The 16415-nt window shown below is 37.3% G+C and overlaps 1 protein-coding gene across 2 annotated transcripts; it reads right to left on the bottom strand.

Moving 5' to 3' along the window:
• Positions 1–6512: 6512 nt before the first annotated feature.
• Positions 6513–14030, bottom strand: ZNF281 (zinc finger protein 281). Of its 2 annotated transcripts, none has more exons than XM_032422350.1 (2): positions 13941–14030; positions 6513–13718 (listed from the first exon to the last, which is right to left on the bottom strand). In XM_032422350.1, the coding sequence occupies exon 2, from the start codon at positions 13698–13700 to the stop codon at positions 10995–10997; it is 2706 nt and encodes a 901-aa protein (XP_032278241.1). In that variant the 5' UTR covers positions 13701–13718; positions 13941–14030; the 3' UTR covers positions 6513–10994. The 2 variants fall into 2 exon arrangements, with proteins under 2 accessions (XP_032278241.1, XP_032278240.1); XM_032422349.1 differs by having other exon boundaries at positions 6513–13714; positions 13941–14012.
• Between the last annotated feature and the right edge of the window lie 2385 nt (positions 14031–16415).

Below are 16415 nucleotides of genomic sequence, written 5' to 3'. Positions count from 1 at the left end.
AGATTCATGAAGGGGTTTTATCAACCTTAGAAGACAGCAGGTCACTTCCCTCCCTGGATCTCTGTTCTTCACCAGAGTTAGGAAAAGTACTCCCACCCAGGGTGGGGGGATGAGTGAAATAGATGAAGGGGATTAACAGTACACTTATCGTGATGAGCACAGAGTACAGACTTGTTGAATCCCTGCATTGTACCCATGTAACTAATATAAAATTGTATGCTAATTATACTGGATTTTAAAAAAATTCTTTAAAAAGAAAATACTCCCACCTATAGCACACAAGTACCATGTGGACTATGACATAAAAGCATAATTATCAGTGATTTTTTTTTTTAATCCTCATGATTGGTTATCAGCACCTTAAAATCTCTTCCCCAGATTCACTTTCCTACCTCCTTTGAGTCTTTGTTCCAATGTTACCCCTTCCAGGACTTCCCTATCTGGAATAGCACCCAACTCACTTTCACTTTCTGGTCCCTTTATTTTTCTTCCTAGCACTTACCCCACCCCAGCCCACAGAAAGCATTTGTTCACACAGCTCCTCCACTAGACTTTAAGGACACTTGTGTTCTCTTTTCACCTCTACTCACCTAGAATAGTGCCTGGCACATGGTGGGCACCCAGATGTTTGCTCAGTGGATTTTTAAAAACCAAAGATTGTGGGGTGCTTGGCTGGCTCAGCTGGCAGAGGTGACCCCTGATCTCGAAGTTGTTAAATTCGAGCCCCATGTTGGGTATAGAGATTACTTAAAAATAAATCTAGGGGCGTCTGGGTGGCTCAGTTGGTTAAGCAACTGCCTTTGGCTCAGGTCATGATCCCAGGGTCCTGGGATCCAGCCCCGCATCGGGCTCCCTGCTCGGTGGGGAGCCTGCTTCTCCCTCTCCCTCTGCCTGCTGTCCCCCCTGCTTGTGTTCTCTCTCTCTGTCAAATAAATAGATATTAAAAAAAAAAAATCTTAAAAAAAAAATGGGGTGCCTGGCTGGTTCAGTTGGAAGAGCATGTGACTCTTGATCATGAGTTCAAGCCCCATGTTGGGTGTAGAGATTACTTAAATAAAACTTAAAAAAAAATAAAACCAAATCTTACAAAAAAAAGAAACAAAAAACAAACCTAAACCAAAGATGGTAACTATGTGTGGTGATGGATGTTAAGTAAACTTAGTGTGGCAATCATTTCAGAATACACACATGTATCAAATCATCAAGCTGTACCCCTAAAACTAATATAATGTTACATGTCAATTAAATTGCAATAATAAAAAGTAAACAAAAAAATGCAAAAATGAAACCAGGAAAACTAGAATTAAGGACCTGTGGAAATGATGGACTTTGATTAGAGATGAGAAAGGAAAGCCAAAGAGAAGGTATTTGAGCATTGATGAATGTTAAAAACATTCTAAAACAACTTTTCACTGAGACAAGAATCAGGACTGCAGAAGACTAAGCAGATGAGTTATTTGCTAATAAAAAGTACATGCCATACTTCTCTGTATTGCCTTCCTTTCAGCTTCTAAGACTGATGAGATAGATGCATGGAATACTTTATGGAATGAAAAATCTGCAAATCCCAGTACTAAATAATCTCTTACATTTATATGGCATCTTTTTCATGATGTAATGATTATCTATATGCAATATGCTGAAATGTATGATATTAAAAAACATACTTAGCTTAATTTCTGATTACCATATAATACAAAATACTAATGACTAATGTATCTGATTTCACTAACTGATTAGCAAAAGCCTTCTTTTCCACATTCTGCTTCAACATTATTTAATGCTTAATCCAACACATAGTACAATCTCTGAATTTTGTAGTTGGTAGATTATGAGCAGTTGAGAGATTATGAGATTAAAAATTAGCTAAATGGAGAAGTAGAATACATTCCAAATTCAGGACCAAGCAGTTGTCCCTCCAGCTTCAATTTGGGTAACAATGTAATTGGGATCAAAATCAAGAAGAGCACTCAGCACCATAGTTTCCAACTTAAAAATTATGTTTACTTATGAGAGCCTCTGGTAACAGTAAAATGCTCAATTTATTTTTGTTACAAAGACAATTTTAAATCAAATCAGCAAAGCACAACTATAAAAGTATCAAAATATTTTTTATCTATTCCTAATTTAAAATCCAGTGATGCTGTATTTGAGAAAAAATATGACTAAAACTTATTTATAAATTAATAAGTTAATAGGCTTCAACCAACCTAAGGGTTTCATAGAACAAATGGCAGAGAGGAATACTAGAACTTTGAAGACATCCATTTCCAAAGTATAAACTAAAATTATGATTTCTTTGTTCTAGTCTAAATACACTCCAGTGACCATTTTAAAAGAATAATTCACTTCACATGTTCACAATGTAAATACTAAATATTTTTATAAAGTATTTCATTTTACCCTTCAATAGACTTTTCTGGAAATGCATTGTAATTTTACCATGTGAAAAATTTCAGTTTTCTTCAAAAAAAAAAAAAAGATCTTTGACTCACATTTTATAATAAACTAGAACTGCTGCTCTCCAACATTTGAAAGCCTCCTAAAAGATTTGAAGTGGCTGTTCTTAAAACAGGGAGAAACTGGATCTACCTTAAACCTTATGTGAACAAAGAATTTCAAAAATAGTATCTGTTCTGTGAAGCTCAATCCTCTAGCCATGTTTATGAGAAATGAACTTTTTCAAACCAAGTCAAGTCAGGTTTAGGCAGTGGTTTGCTTCCTACTGACAGGCTAAACTTTTTTCCTTTCTCTTCACAATCTTAATAGCTCTAAACACATTAATCTTATTTATTGCTGAGCAATGGTCCCTACCATCTGCTCCTGCTAGTATTCCATCTGAAAATATAATTCTTTTTTAATATATTCAGCCCCAGTAATTTGTGTTCTGAATATTTTATTTCAAAGCAAGTACATGGGGAGGGGGCGTTAGTGAGAATAAACTTGATCAGCTAAATAATTATTTATATGTGGCTTATAAACAAAATCACTAACTGAATTATGAAAGGCAATTCTACAAATATTTTGAATTTCTGCTCTCATATTCAGCTGCCAAAATTCCAACTGATATTTCGGTACTGAACATTTTTAACAAGCAGTACTTTCAGACTGTTCAAAATGTTTCTGTATTTTAGCTCCAGAAGGAGTATTGATTCAGTTGGGTGAATGACTGAATATAATCCAGAGTGATTTCTTATTAAATTATAAAATGTGTATTATTTATTTTGGGTTTGGAAATCAGAAAAATAATTTCAATCATTAAATGCCACGGGAAGCCTTGAAATTATTTAATAATTATACATCCAATCCTGTAAAATTTTACTTGTATGTTATATAAGATTTCAATTACATACATAGATGAATTGACAGGATTTAAAAGCAAAAAAAAAAAGTTACCCCTTATAATTCTACTTAATTTTTAGCTAAGAATTAAAGTGTTCTTTTACCTTGTATTAACCAATTAGTTGTTTGTGATAGCATTTTAACAAATTAAGATTTTCACCCATAATAAATTACAGTAATTCAAATCTAACAGATACAAGACAGGAAATTTAAATGTTATTAGAAATACATGATAATGCAAGATGCCCCCTTTTCTCCCATCTTTCCCTAAATACTACCTTTTCTCCTTTTCATAGGTCATACATCTAGCATTATCAGCAAAAATAACATTGTGTCATTCACTAATATACCTTTTCTCTCCTTGTCAAATATCAATTTGCTTTAGAGGTTTAATAAAATCAAAGAGTGAACAAACTGAAAACTAATTTTCTATTCATTCTGCCAGCCTTCTCTAGATATCTCCCCAAATCGCATTTTAATTTTGCCTTCATAATACATTACTGTGATTCACCAGCAGTAACCCATTATCAGTTTACCATTACTACCAGTCTCCCAAATGTATCTCATTCAAATCTTTAAAATCTTTTACTATACGACAGTGGTAAACACGTCCATTAATATTAATCTCCTTACATCCCTTTACTTTTCCTTTACACAATAGTCCTTCCTTCCCTTTCAAAGACAAATCTGTCACAACAGTTTTTTAATACTATGTCCAACATTCTTAGGTATTTTATATTCAAATAAATCCTGAACTATGTTAAGTCTAGTCATAATTTCTTCTTTACTAAAAATGAGGCAATTAAAGAAGTTAAGATTGTAATGGTTTCAGATTACTCTTACCAATTTTTTTAACCAAGCTTTTAAGAGATCAGCCAAATCACTAATTTTAACACTCATAAAAAAAATACACAGCTGACTATTCCAAATGTGATACAGTATAGAAACATATGATATTTTAGTGGACTGCATTAAAAAAATAATTAAATGTTTGGAACTTCTGCACCATTGCTCCCAAATTCAAAGAAATAAAACTCCACAGTAACTTACCTTAGAAACAACATAATCCTTCACACTATTAACACAATTTTAAGATATTCACTGAAAGACTAAACAAAAGTGGACCCTACAAGACCAATTTTTAAAAATGTTTTAATGCACTATGCAGTGCCATGAACCTTACTCAGTTTTCTAATGTTGTGCTTATGACAATAAAATTTACATGTTGGGTCTATTAAATACAAATATTCTCATAATAACTTTCATTCCTGTACTTGATCATTTGCGAGATGAAAACTCCAGGTCCCACCTCAGTCTGCTTTCTAATCTCTACTTAGCGCTTTTGTTATTTGGGGCCACTAAGTAAGAAACTGCAGCCTCAGAGAGGATATTTCCAGTTCCACTACTAAACTGATCAAGGTCATGGGTTGTCTATTCATGGAGACCCACAATGATACCCATTTACAGTTCTCATTATCCTCCAAAAAGAAGGAACTCTCTTTCAAATGTTTATACTTGGCTTCCTTGTAGGAAGAGCCTAGTTTATGTGCAACCAAACATAAAATAGTTACATTGCTGATCTTGTCATTCAATTTTGCAATCCACTCTTAAAAAATTAATCTAAACATGTCACTTCCAGACTTAAAAAGCTGTATTTATCTCAAAAATCAAGATTAAAACTCTAGCTCCTAACTTTTAAGTTTCCAATAGACAATGCTTATAAAAACAAGATCTTATAGAAAGTAGAATGAACAAATGAGTCAGTCACAAGTTAAAATTAAACAACACTTTCCAAAGCAAAACCTAAAAAATAATAATTAGGGAGTTTCCAACTTGTTACAATCACTCACACTTTTCCTTTGTCATAACACAATATGCCTTTATATGCTGTACTTGTACATTTCTCTTTTGGTGGGTTGGGGTGCAGATTCAGAGATTTTGTCTCAATTCCTAAATTCTGTGCATATTCACTTCATCACGTCAATAATTTTGACTGCAATTGTTTTGATAAGAAAAGTTATTTACAATTCTCACCAACCATGGAAGCTGTGTGATTTTATGAGTTACTAAGGAAAAGATTTAATATATAAACACAAAGATTAGCCATCTTTTTCCTAGATTGGGAATGTAAACAGAAGTTCACCACAGTTGTCTGTTAAGTTATTTATTAATTGTTCCACAATAGTACTAAAGTTCATACCAAACCAAAGTACCTAAAGAAGTCTAAAGTGAAAGAATGACAAAATAACAACAGTTTTTCAAAGATCTCCTTTACTCCTCTAGTTACTTAAATTCTTCAGGACCCCTGTCAATATTGGGAGTAAATTTATATTCCCTATTTTCCTTCAAACCTATTCCTTTCCTTCTCCTATCCTAACATATTCCTTACCTCCCTTAACACACAACCTCTGCCCATTATTCTTTTTCTCCCTACAAACACAGGAAACAAAATTTTCCCCTTGGAGTATAAGATCCAAATCATTACATTTTTCTCCAGCTGTTTATCTACATTTCCCAAGAGATACCTATCTCAACATGTAACAACATACTTTTCAAGGCTTATCTTGCACAGTGTATTTCAACCTCGCTAGTCACACTCAGGCTATATGAAGCAGAGTTTTCATGTTATTAAGAACTCAGTATTATTCTTTCTAGGCAAAAAGGTATGGGCTGGTTGTGGGCTTTCATTTTTGTCGATATACATGCTTATGTGGGAAGCTACTCCTGTACGAGTAAGAAGCACAGTAGTTGACTGTAGTTATGATACACTGTTCACACATTTCTTTGTTGATGGAAAATACTGAACGACTGTCAAGTCTAGCATCTCTATGGCACTTATTATCAGATGAGAAACTGTGCAAAGCATTATATTCAACTCATTATTTGACCAGCTTATCATAAAATTTTATGGCCTTATGTAACCTAAATGTGTTCTATGAATGCTAAGTAATTAAATTGCATATAAAGAAACTTTTAAGTACTCTTAATATCTGATGCTTTTTTAATTTAGGTATTGACTATTTGTAAAATAAAATTTCAATATTCAGTCTTCCAAGGCAGGGATTTTTTTTAAGTTTATTTATTTTTTTAGTGATCTCTACACCCTATGTGGGGCTCAAACTCACGACCCTGAGATCAAGAGTTGCATGCTCTTCCCACTGAGCCGGCCAGGTGCCCCAAGGCAGGGATTCTTAAACTAAGGTCCACAGGTTAAGAATTTTTTATTGGGAGTTTTTTTTTGGGCGGGGGGGAGTTCTTGTGAGCATACAGATTAGCTTGTAAATTTTCATGTGCAAATATATTTCTAATAAATGGGGGTGGGAAGATATCAATTCAATCATTAGCTGCCCAAGGAGTCTGTAACCCTAAAAACGTTATATAGTTCTTCCCTAGAGCCAAAGGCTCATCAAAAATTTAAACAGGATCTACTCAAGTTGGTCACTCACATGCAATAAATACTTTTTTAAAAAGCAAAACAGACACAAAGAAAAATAATTTTGAAAGTGTATGCCCTCTTTATAGCTTAATCTCTTTTTAAACTCACTGTAATCTCGGAGGCTTTATTTTCGAGTTTTTTGATGAAGGGTAAGACAAGAGAATTCCTGGTGCTGTCTTCATGCTAATGTTCATTTCAAGTAATCAATTAAGGATGTAAATAAATATAACAAGTGGAACTAACACAACTTTTTCCCTCAAAATCTATCAGGAACTACAAGATTGGCAAACCACCACAGATCCTCCTCTGTGGTAAGGGATCCCGTAACAAATACATTCACAGAACATTACTGACATAACCTCACACAACATGATGCATGGATTGTATCATAGCACTAACAAAGGAATCTTGCATCACACTTTTAAAAATTAAAATCCTGTCACTATGGATTAGAAAAACACGAAGACCATAAAACTCAAAAAATTATAGTCTTCAGATGTAGTTTACTCTAAAAATAGAACTCTGAAGTTCAGAAGCTTATTTTTTTTTTTTTTTTGAGGGAAGTTCTTCAGTTTAACAAGACCTATGAATTTGCAAACTAAGGACTGTATATGCCCTCATGAGGCCATATTGCTCAAACTGTCACCCAGTTCAGGCTCAAATGCTACTAATTACAAGTAAACTACAAAATGCCACATACCAGGAAGGAACAAAAAGTTTTGCCTCTCTTACATGATTAGTGCAATACATAAAACTAAATGCGAGGTAGAAATATTTCTATCACTGTTCACAATTTTAAAATATTAAAAATTTTGAGTACCGGGGTGCCTGGCTGACTCTTGATCTAGGGGTTGTGAGTTCGAGCCCCAAGTGGCATGTAGAGCCTACTAAAAAAATTTTTAAGTACAGATTCTTTTCCACATACTTCTGTTCTCATTATTGAATTACCACACAAATTACTGACTAGCAACTGCTAAATTATGGTAGTCCTCATCCTGAATGCACAGCAACACAACAGTTTCCTACTTCATACCCAAACATCTTAAAAGTAAAAACCTTTATTTTAAAAAGATCGTATTCAGATAAGGACATTCCACAGACAGAAACAAAGGGGGGAGGTAGGTGGGTAAAAAAAAAAAAAATGTTAGCGTTAACCTAGAATGGAGAAGTCATCTGTGCAGAGAAATCAGGAGTTGGATGTGATGCAGACTCAGTGAGATTCTGCTTAGCAGTCTTGTTCAAGAAAATGACCAAATCTAGGAAATGACCTTGGCAAAGAAAGAACTAATTTACTTTTCCTAATCATGTGGGCCCAGGAGTAGATATTTCTCTACAGAGAAATCCATGTTTACGCTTAATATAAATAATTTATCATTTCCCTGCAATAGTATCATATGCCCCAAAAAAGGCAAAGTTTCAAAGACCTGTTCTATCTTTTAATATTTTTACTCCTTAATTCAACATTTGTAGCCACTGAATTTCAAAAGCACAATTTTCTCATGATTTTACATAGCCACTTACAGTTTTTCTCCATCTTTAAAAGACACTTCCAAACATTTCTTCCGCATCTCTAATATTTAAATGTCTTACTTCTTTCCTTCTGCTATCTATACTTTCAACTTTTTAAAGATGGTTAAACTATGACTAATACTTTTTTTTTATTCCTATTAAAAATGCTCAACGCCATTTTTGTCATACTGTTATCTTATTACAAACTTTTTGAGACAAAAAGGATCCATCTAGAACCAAAAGATATTGGAATCTGATTTTAAATGAGGTCGCAATAGTCTCTCTGATATAATATTTAGGATAGGTAATGCAGTTTCAACAAAACATGTTCTGATTTACATAATTTTAAATTTCTACCCTTCCATATAGTGCACCTCAAACACAAAGAAAATACTCAACCAATTTTCAAATAAACCTAGAAATATGAAATATTTAAGTTCAAAAAAAACCCAAAAACCACAATAAACATACAAGTCCCTAAAATGCAGGTTATACCACCAGAATAAGGAATTATTTTAGAAAATGTAGTTAATAAAAAAAACCCTGAAAAATGTTACTGGATATTAAGTGATATCTCCTTTCTTCAATTTTGTGATTAACAGGTCTTTTATTGGTAGTAAACTAGAGCAAACAATCAGAATAATACATATGCAGTATTCAGTACACACAATAAAAGTTAAAGAAATTCAAAACCTGTATAAAACAAACACTGGAGAAAAATCATACAGCTTAAGAGATACAGTGGTAAAGGTCCTCTCCATCCTTTGATTACAGCTTGTACTCTGTACCCAATAGAACTTACCGCACTTACCAAAATAAGAAATACAGACTTTTTAGTATTGAGTGTATTTAAGAGGATTAAACACATTTTCTAAGAATCTTGCAATGACAAATAGGTGACCCTTTAGCTGGTAAGCAGACTTAAGGGAGGAAAGTGGGGAAAGGAAATTAACTAATATTTTGTAACCATTTTTAATAATTTCTTATTTTCCAAACACTGCTTTCATAACAGAAGTGTTTTACACTTGCACAATATTAATTACTTTATTATACATGGAAGCCTGTGGTAGGCTGATTACACAATAAGACTGCAAACAACCAGTGGTACTTTTCTGACGTCAGAAGAGTACATAAGACTGAAACATCACCAAAAGTACATAAAAAACTCATCAGCATAAACATCAAAGTACATTAAAAAATATAATCAGGAAAAAAATACAATTGCTAAAAAGTGGTTTAGAGCAGAGCTACTGTCTTATCAGTAGCTTCAAATGGCAATTAGCGTTCATAGCAAATTTTGATGACTTTACAAGACCCCTGTACAATACTGACTAATGCACCCTTTTAAAATGTACATTAAAGGCTGCAATTTCACAAAGAGGTTCTGATGTCATTACTAAATGCAGACACTCTTATCCCTCACATTAGCAATGTCACCAGTTGGAATTACAACCTTAATAATAATACCTATAGCTCAGAGTATGGGGCTTCATTATACATGGAAATCTGTATGGGTTTTTTTTTTTTTTAAAGGTATGTGGGGGGTTGTTTATCCTATTGTTTAGTATTTGAATGCCATAAGGCATATAAAATGCCTAATGAATTACCTAATGGAATGTAAATCATTCTAAAATTTAAACTGTCCAGAGAGAAGAGGGAACAAAGCAGGCTCAGAACTCTAAGAAAGAGGGTAGGACAAGAACAAAAAAACAGAAGTGTGGGTGACATGTAATAACATAGACAAGAGAACAATGTTTTAAGCCATGTATAATAAAAAACGCATACCCCAAATTTCAAAGAATTATGTAATTCCAACTTGGGTTCTAATACTGGTACCAACCTACCACTCGGTCATCAACACTGCCAGATATCGTAACTTCTAATGGAACTACAGCCTTGTTACAGTTGGGATAAGGAGAGGGTGCTATTTTTTTTTTTTCTTCTCTTATTAAAGCTATCATTCCAGGCTTTGATCAAAGATCCAAGAATATTTGTTCTACCAGGCTGGAATGAATGGTTTGGAAGTTCAGAGTACATTTAAAAGCTGCAACAAAATATAGGTAGCCAACATCTCAGAATTTTGGATCAGCCTAGATGGAGACAGCAATTTGAAATGTTTTCGATCCCTTACTTAAAAATGATGAAATGTGTATTAGCCCAGATAGAGCAATTTGAAATGTTTTCGATCCCTTACTTAAATGATGAAATGTATATCATACTATCTGTAAATTGGATATTCCATTACAGTGATAACGTACAGAATTCCCATGCGTTATTACACTTTCCTGAGAGTAAAGCAATTAGAATAACCTTAATCCTAGCAACAAAGTTTTTTTTGTGTGTTTTTTTGTTTTGTTTTGTTTTTTTTTGTAGGGTTTTTTTGTTTTTTTGGGGTTTTTTTGGTTTTTTTTTTTTTTTTTTTGCATTTAAAACTTTTGGGCTATTCCCTGACGATCTATACATGTAAATTTGATTGCTAAACATTGTCACTTTGAATGTCAAACTATTTTTAATCTATTGATTTTGATTAAAAATCATAATACAAACAGAGCTAAAATCACGCTAACAAAATAAACTAAATATGAAAAGTTGCATTGAAAGGGCATTACATTATTCTTAATAGGATCGTGTAGAAACATTCCAATGGCAGTGTTCTCAAAATAAAACAAAATTACATCAGACCTCCAGCCTGGTCACTTTTGGGACCTTACCTGTAACTTTGGCTGGTGGGTGTCTTTACTCTTGTACTACATGGCTCACTTACATCAGACATCATATTTGTATACCCTGAGAAATCTGACACTGAAGTCCTTACTCTATGGTCCACTTCTCCATTAGAGTTAGTGATGAAGGTCATTGGCACCCTGCTGCCCGACTTAAACTGAGAACCAAACGCTTGTGCAAAGTTCTCAATCTGGTACGTTGTTCTAGGCTCTATGTCTTTCTGAGGATCTATCTGGCTAGCTAACTCCTGAGATGGAATCTGAAAGCTTGTTGAGGACTCTAAATTTTTCTGTTGTTCCTTCTGGCTAGTCAATTTCTGAGATGAGGACTGGAAGGCTGATGAAGTCTCTAAATTCTTCTGAGAATCTATCAGATCATCCAGCTCCTGGGAAGGTGTCAACTGCTGATGTGTAGCATCCAAAGCAGATAAATAAAGACCTGGTTGAGATCCAAACAACATCCCAAAAGGAGGCTTTGGCAATGAAGATGGCAACACTGAGGTAACAGATTGGCCGAAACCACACTCCAAAGGAGATGTAGTGTATATTTGTTTTTCTGGAAATAAAGTGTGGTTGTGGAGAGGTGAAGACAAACTGACAAACTGGAAACCGTGTCCAAGAGTAAAACCTGCATTAGTGGATTTTTCAAAAGCCTGTTGGAGGTATTTGGAGTATTCTTGCAACATGCTTGCCTTATCATTTGAAGGTGTTTGGGTGCCTGGGCTCAAATTTTCTTCTTGAACCAATTCTGAGTGTTCTCCTGAGGTGTGTAAATCCACTCGTGGTTCCGTTATGTTGAAAGGATCCTCTTTCTGGCTTTCTGATTTGTTGGAGTATTGATCCAAAATACTTTGTAAAACCTCATCAGGAATTCCAGACTTGTCATGACAAGACTTAATTTCAGCATTTAGAGCTGAGGAGTCAATAAGGGACAACGGGGTCTCATTGTCCAAAACACTGACACCTGCAGACTGAATGACGGACTGTTGGGAGACCATGTGTCCCACGTTTATAGAAAAGGCACTGTTGCTGCTGGCAGTTGGTAAATATCTTCTTTTCTTTGAAAACTGCATGGCATCATCATAATTACTACTTATTTGACCTTGTTTGCCACTGGTACTTTGGAGAAGACTAATGGTCTCCACGCTATTATTCGATACTATGCCAAGTGAGCCACTTGGCTTCCCAGACAAGGACTTCTGTCCAACTATGTCTGGTAATGGTGACACAAAATTCAGGTAGTTTTTATCTGTATTCTTTCTGCTTCCTTTTTTAAAGATCAGTTTTGGCACCCTTTTCTGCAGTTCATCAATACCAGTGCCAATTATGCCTCCACCGGAAGACACAGTAGGCATTTCTACTGAGTAACTCTGCATGTTTAGATTATTTGAAATTTGTGATTCATTTGTTTTACCAGTCTTATGTTCCTTATTTTCAACAGCTATGCTTTTTGACTTCGTTTTTCTCCTTGAAGAGCTTGTATTTCCCTGAGACAACACAGCCAGATTACCCATATTGTTATGGGCTGATGACCCAGGTTCTGCACTAGCGGCTCCTTTAGCTATGGCTTCACCACATGTGCGCCTGTGCTTCAACAGTCTATCAGTCCTTGAAAAATACTGTTGGCAAGTGTCACATTTATATGGCTTTTCTCCACTATGCGTCCTCTTGTGTCTCTCCATATGGTACTTCTGAATAAACTTCATGCTGCACTGATCACATCCAAATGGCTTCTCTCTACTATGAATTTTCTCATGTCTCTGCAGCAGGTATTTCTGAATGAAACCCATACTACACTGGCTGCACTGGAAAGGTCTTTCTCCAGTATGAATGAGGACATGTCTCCGCAGGTGATAGGAGCTTCTGAAAGCAGCACTACAGTGATCACAGATATGAGGTTTCTGACTTGGGGACAGGATGGCACCTTCTCCATCTCCAACCAAAGAAGGTTTGGAAGATGCACTTGGCTTCCTCTTGGCTTTGATTCCCTGAGATTCTGGCTTTGGCCTCTTTGCCTTTTTGACATTAGTGTCCTGCTTTGGCTCCTCATTGCCATGGTGGTCATCAGTCCTGCTACTGCTGCTGAGCAATACGTCGCGGTGGTGCTGGGCTGGCTGCTGCTGGGCATGCTGGTGGAGAATACTGAGGTCCTGGATGACGCCGTGGCTCCCCCCATCCCCACCTCCTAGGCCTGGAGATCTCTCTTCAGCCCCAGCGAACAGCCCCCCATAGTGGTGGTGGTGATGGTGGTGGTGGGACTGCTGCTCCTCAGGATCTGCGGGTTTCTCCTGTTTGATGCTAACCAAAGACTGCAAGAATCCCCAGGAGGTCCTCTGCGAGGGGAAGGCCGCGGCTGACGCCGCCGGCTCCTTCTTGAAAGTCATGTCCGGGGCTGGCGGAGGGGGGGGCTCAGCGGCCGGGGCTGCGGAGGTAGAGGAGGATAACACGCACTGCGGGGGAGGGGCGGCCGACCCCGCCGGCCGGGTGAAGCTGGTGACCGGGGGAAGCCGGTGGTTGAACATAACCATACCCTGGGGAAAGGTGGGTTCCATCTCTGCCCTCCTGCTGCTGCTGCCGCTGCCGCCGCCGCCGCCGCCGCCGCCGCCGCTACTACCACCGCCGCCGGAGCCGCTACCACCGCTACTGCCGGTACCACCGCCGCCACTCAGGAACCCACTGCCGATTTTCATACCCCGGAGGAGGCCTGGCTGAGGAGAGGAGGAGGAAGAGGGAAGAGGGAGGAAAGGGGGTGGAACCGGGCCCCGGGCCGGGACCACCGCAGCGCCCAGGACCCCGCCGCGCCGCCGCCCAGACCGCAACGCGCCCAGCACTAATTCCCAGCCCGGTCGCCTCCGGCACCGGTACGCATGGTCCTGCGACTCTTCCCTAGGCCTCGCCCTCTCCCTCTCCGACCCACCGGCAACACTTACGGGTACCGCCGCCGCCGCAGCCGCCGTCGCCTCCAGTTAATAAAAATAACGCCGTCCTCTCCACAATGGAATTAAAAGCCTCCCTTGTACTGCGCAGCCGCGGCGCGGTGGCTGCTGGGAACTCCCCAACCCAGCCAGAGGGGAGCTCTGTGGAGCCACGGCGCCTGCGCCGCAGCTTCCGCCCGGCCTGCCTGTCAATCACTGGGGCGGTTGGGCGGAGGGGAGGCCCAGGGCTCGAGGGGCGGGGATTTGGATGCCCTGTAGAAAGAGGCTTCCAGGCGAGCAGGCGTGATTGGTGGGCTGCACTGACGGCGGTGGACGTGGATGAGGGCTTCTGGGGGAGGCCGCTCAGGAGGTGGAACCCAAGGGGCGGAATTACGCAGGACCGTAATGCAGCGTGGCTTGGGGGCTGCAGAGAAAGAGGCTGGCGGAAAAGGTGGGGGAAACTGAGGACTGAATGTGGGGGCTTTCTCTGCTTTACAGTTTGCAGTCTAAGTATTGAATCAAAATCCAAACCCACAAGTGGATCACTTAGGGCACTTTTGGTTCTACCTAAAAGCAGTAAACTTCAAGTGCTCAACATTTATTAAAACATTGCTTCTGTTATCCCTCTTAGTTTGGAAACATTTTAATAATGGGCGTGTATCCTTTGCATTTATAGGAGGAGCCTGCTTTGAAACCGCAATAGAGGTACCGTTGCAAAAAAAAAAAAAAAAAAAAAGTTGTCTTGTTGCCAACCTACCTGAAGGCTACTGGAAAAGGAAACCGCGTGTAATCCAGGTGCAGCAGCCCTGTAAAACACGCCCACACACATACTTCATCATCATCAGATGTTATTTAAATTCCCACATACCTTTTCAGTCCGGCTAATGAGTCTGTTTGCCGTGTTATATTGTTGCCTAGCCCCTTATGTTACTTGTGAAAAACTGACTACTAGGCCCTTCTAAGATCTCTACTAGGATTCACTCTGCCCTCCCCGAGCATAGAATGCTGAGAAACGCAGGCAAAATTACCAATTTTTTCTTAAGGGAAAATTACAAAGTAAAATCTTGAAATCAAAGACCAACAAAAATCGAACAAGTCTTTACTCAGTGCCTAATGTACACAAAGCACTCACTCTCATATTAAGCATGCAGAAATCTAAACCAGCAACTTGCCTACCAGAGACTATTTATAAATCACAGAATTTTTTTCATAAAAGAACTAGAACTGTGACAATAATTTACTTACATAGTATATTTTCTTAATGAAATTTCAAGTCAATTTTCTCAATATTTCTAGCTAAATAACTTCTAATAATTAAATAATAAATGACTTCTCTGAGAAATATCACCATTGAGACCATAAATACTATTCATTATTCATTAGGGGCTTCTCTTAGCCTGCTTAAAAACTTAAAAGATAATATTTAATGATCATTTTGAGGTAAGAATATTTTTCTAATTCTATGCAATTATGTATAAGCATTCTGCCACTTAAAACTGTGAAACTTTAATACCATCAAGTATAGTTAAGTGTTAAAAGAAAGACTGAAAATTCAAAATCTTAAGGCAGTAGTAAAATATTAGTCAATGCCTATGAGAAATGAGGCTGTCCCTTTATTCAGGGTGTCAGTGTTTAATGGTAAGCTGGGATGCATATAAGCTAGTCCAAGCATGAAGGGCAGTAGGACACTCATGTGAAAAGCCAACTTTGTTCCTCAGTTATCAAGATAAGAAACCTGTCATTTCTCTCATTCACTCTGTCAGCCTTGAGATACTCCAAGCAGACTTACCTCTGTGTTGTATACCCCATATATCAGGAAGATGAAGACACCCTGTAAAATAAAATGGAGGGAAAAAGCTGTTAACGCTAATCATTTCAGCAGTAGAAATACCTGAAATAAACTTTCCTGGGAACAGACAAAAGAAGACACACTTCATCAAGGTCAATTTATTTTTCTATTTTTCAACATTAGAAGCTGTACCTTGAGCATTTATAAGGTAACATACCAGCACATCACTTATAGTGGTTGTGCTATTCAATTCTCCACAAATAGAAAGTAAGACTACCATTCCCAGTACATAGAATATTAATTAGAAAAGTCAGTATGCCAGTCTCTGGAAGATAGCTGGGTAATGAAAAAATTAAACTCAGAAAATGTCATCAAAGGAATCACAGAAATAGCACTCAGCATCAGTGTTTCTAAGAACTGCTTTAGAATACAGCAACTAGAATATATTTGTTACCATCTTCAATGGGGTAAAAAAAATTTTTTTTAATCAAAACAGCTAAAAGGATAAACTTAGGGTAATAAATATGAGTAGCTTTTAAATAATATTTAAAATATCAGTTCAAGTTAAGGTAAAATTTCACATTATCACTTGTAAAATTGCACACATTTTTATTGTAACCTTTATTTTAAAAAGTTCCAAAGATCTGCTATTTATTAGTCCTTAGTTTTAGAAAATACTTCATTGTAAAATATAAAATGAA

The sequence above is a fragment of the Phoca vitulina genome, unplaced genomic scaffold (assembly GCF_004348235.1).
Source record: "Phoca vitulina isolate PV1807 unplaced genomic scaffold, GSC_HSeal_1.0 scaffold26, whole genome shotgun sequence".
NCBI lineage: Eukaryota > Metazoa > Chordata > Mammalia > Carnivora > Phocidae > Phoca > Phoca vitulina.
The sequence above is the reverse complement of the archived record's forward strand: the minus strand, read 5'-3'. Positions and strand labels throughout refer to the sequence as shown.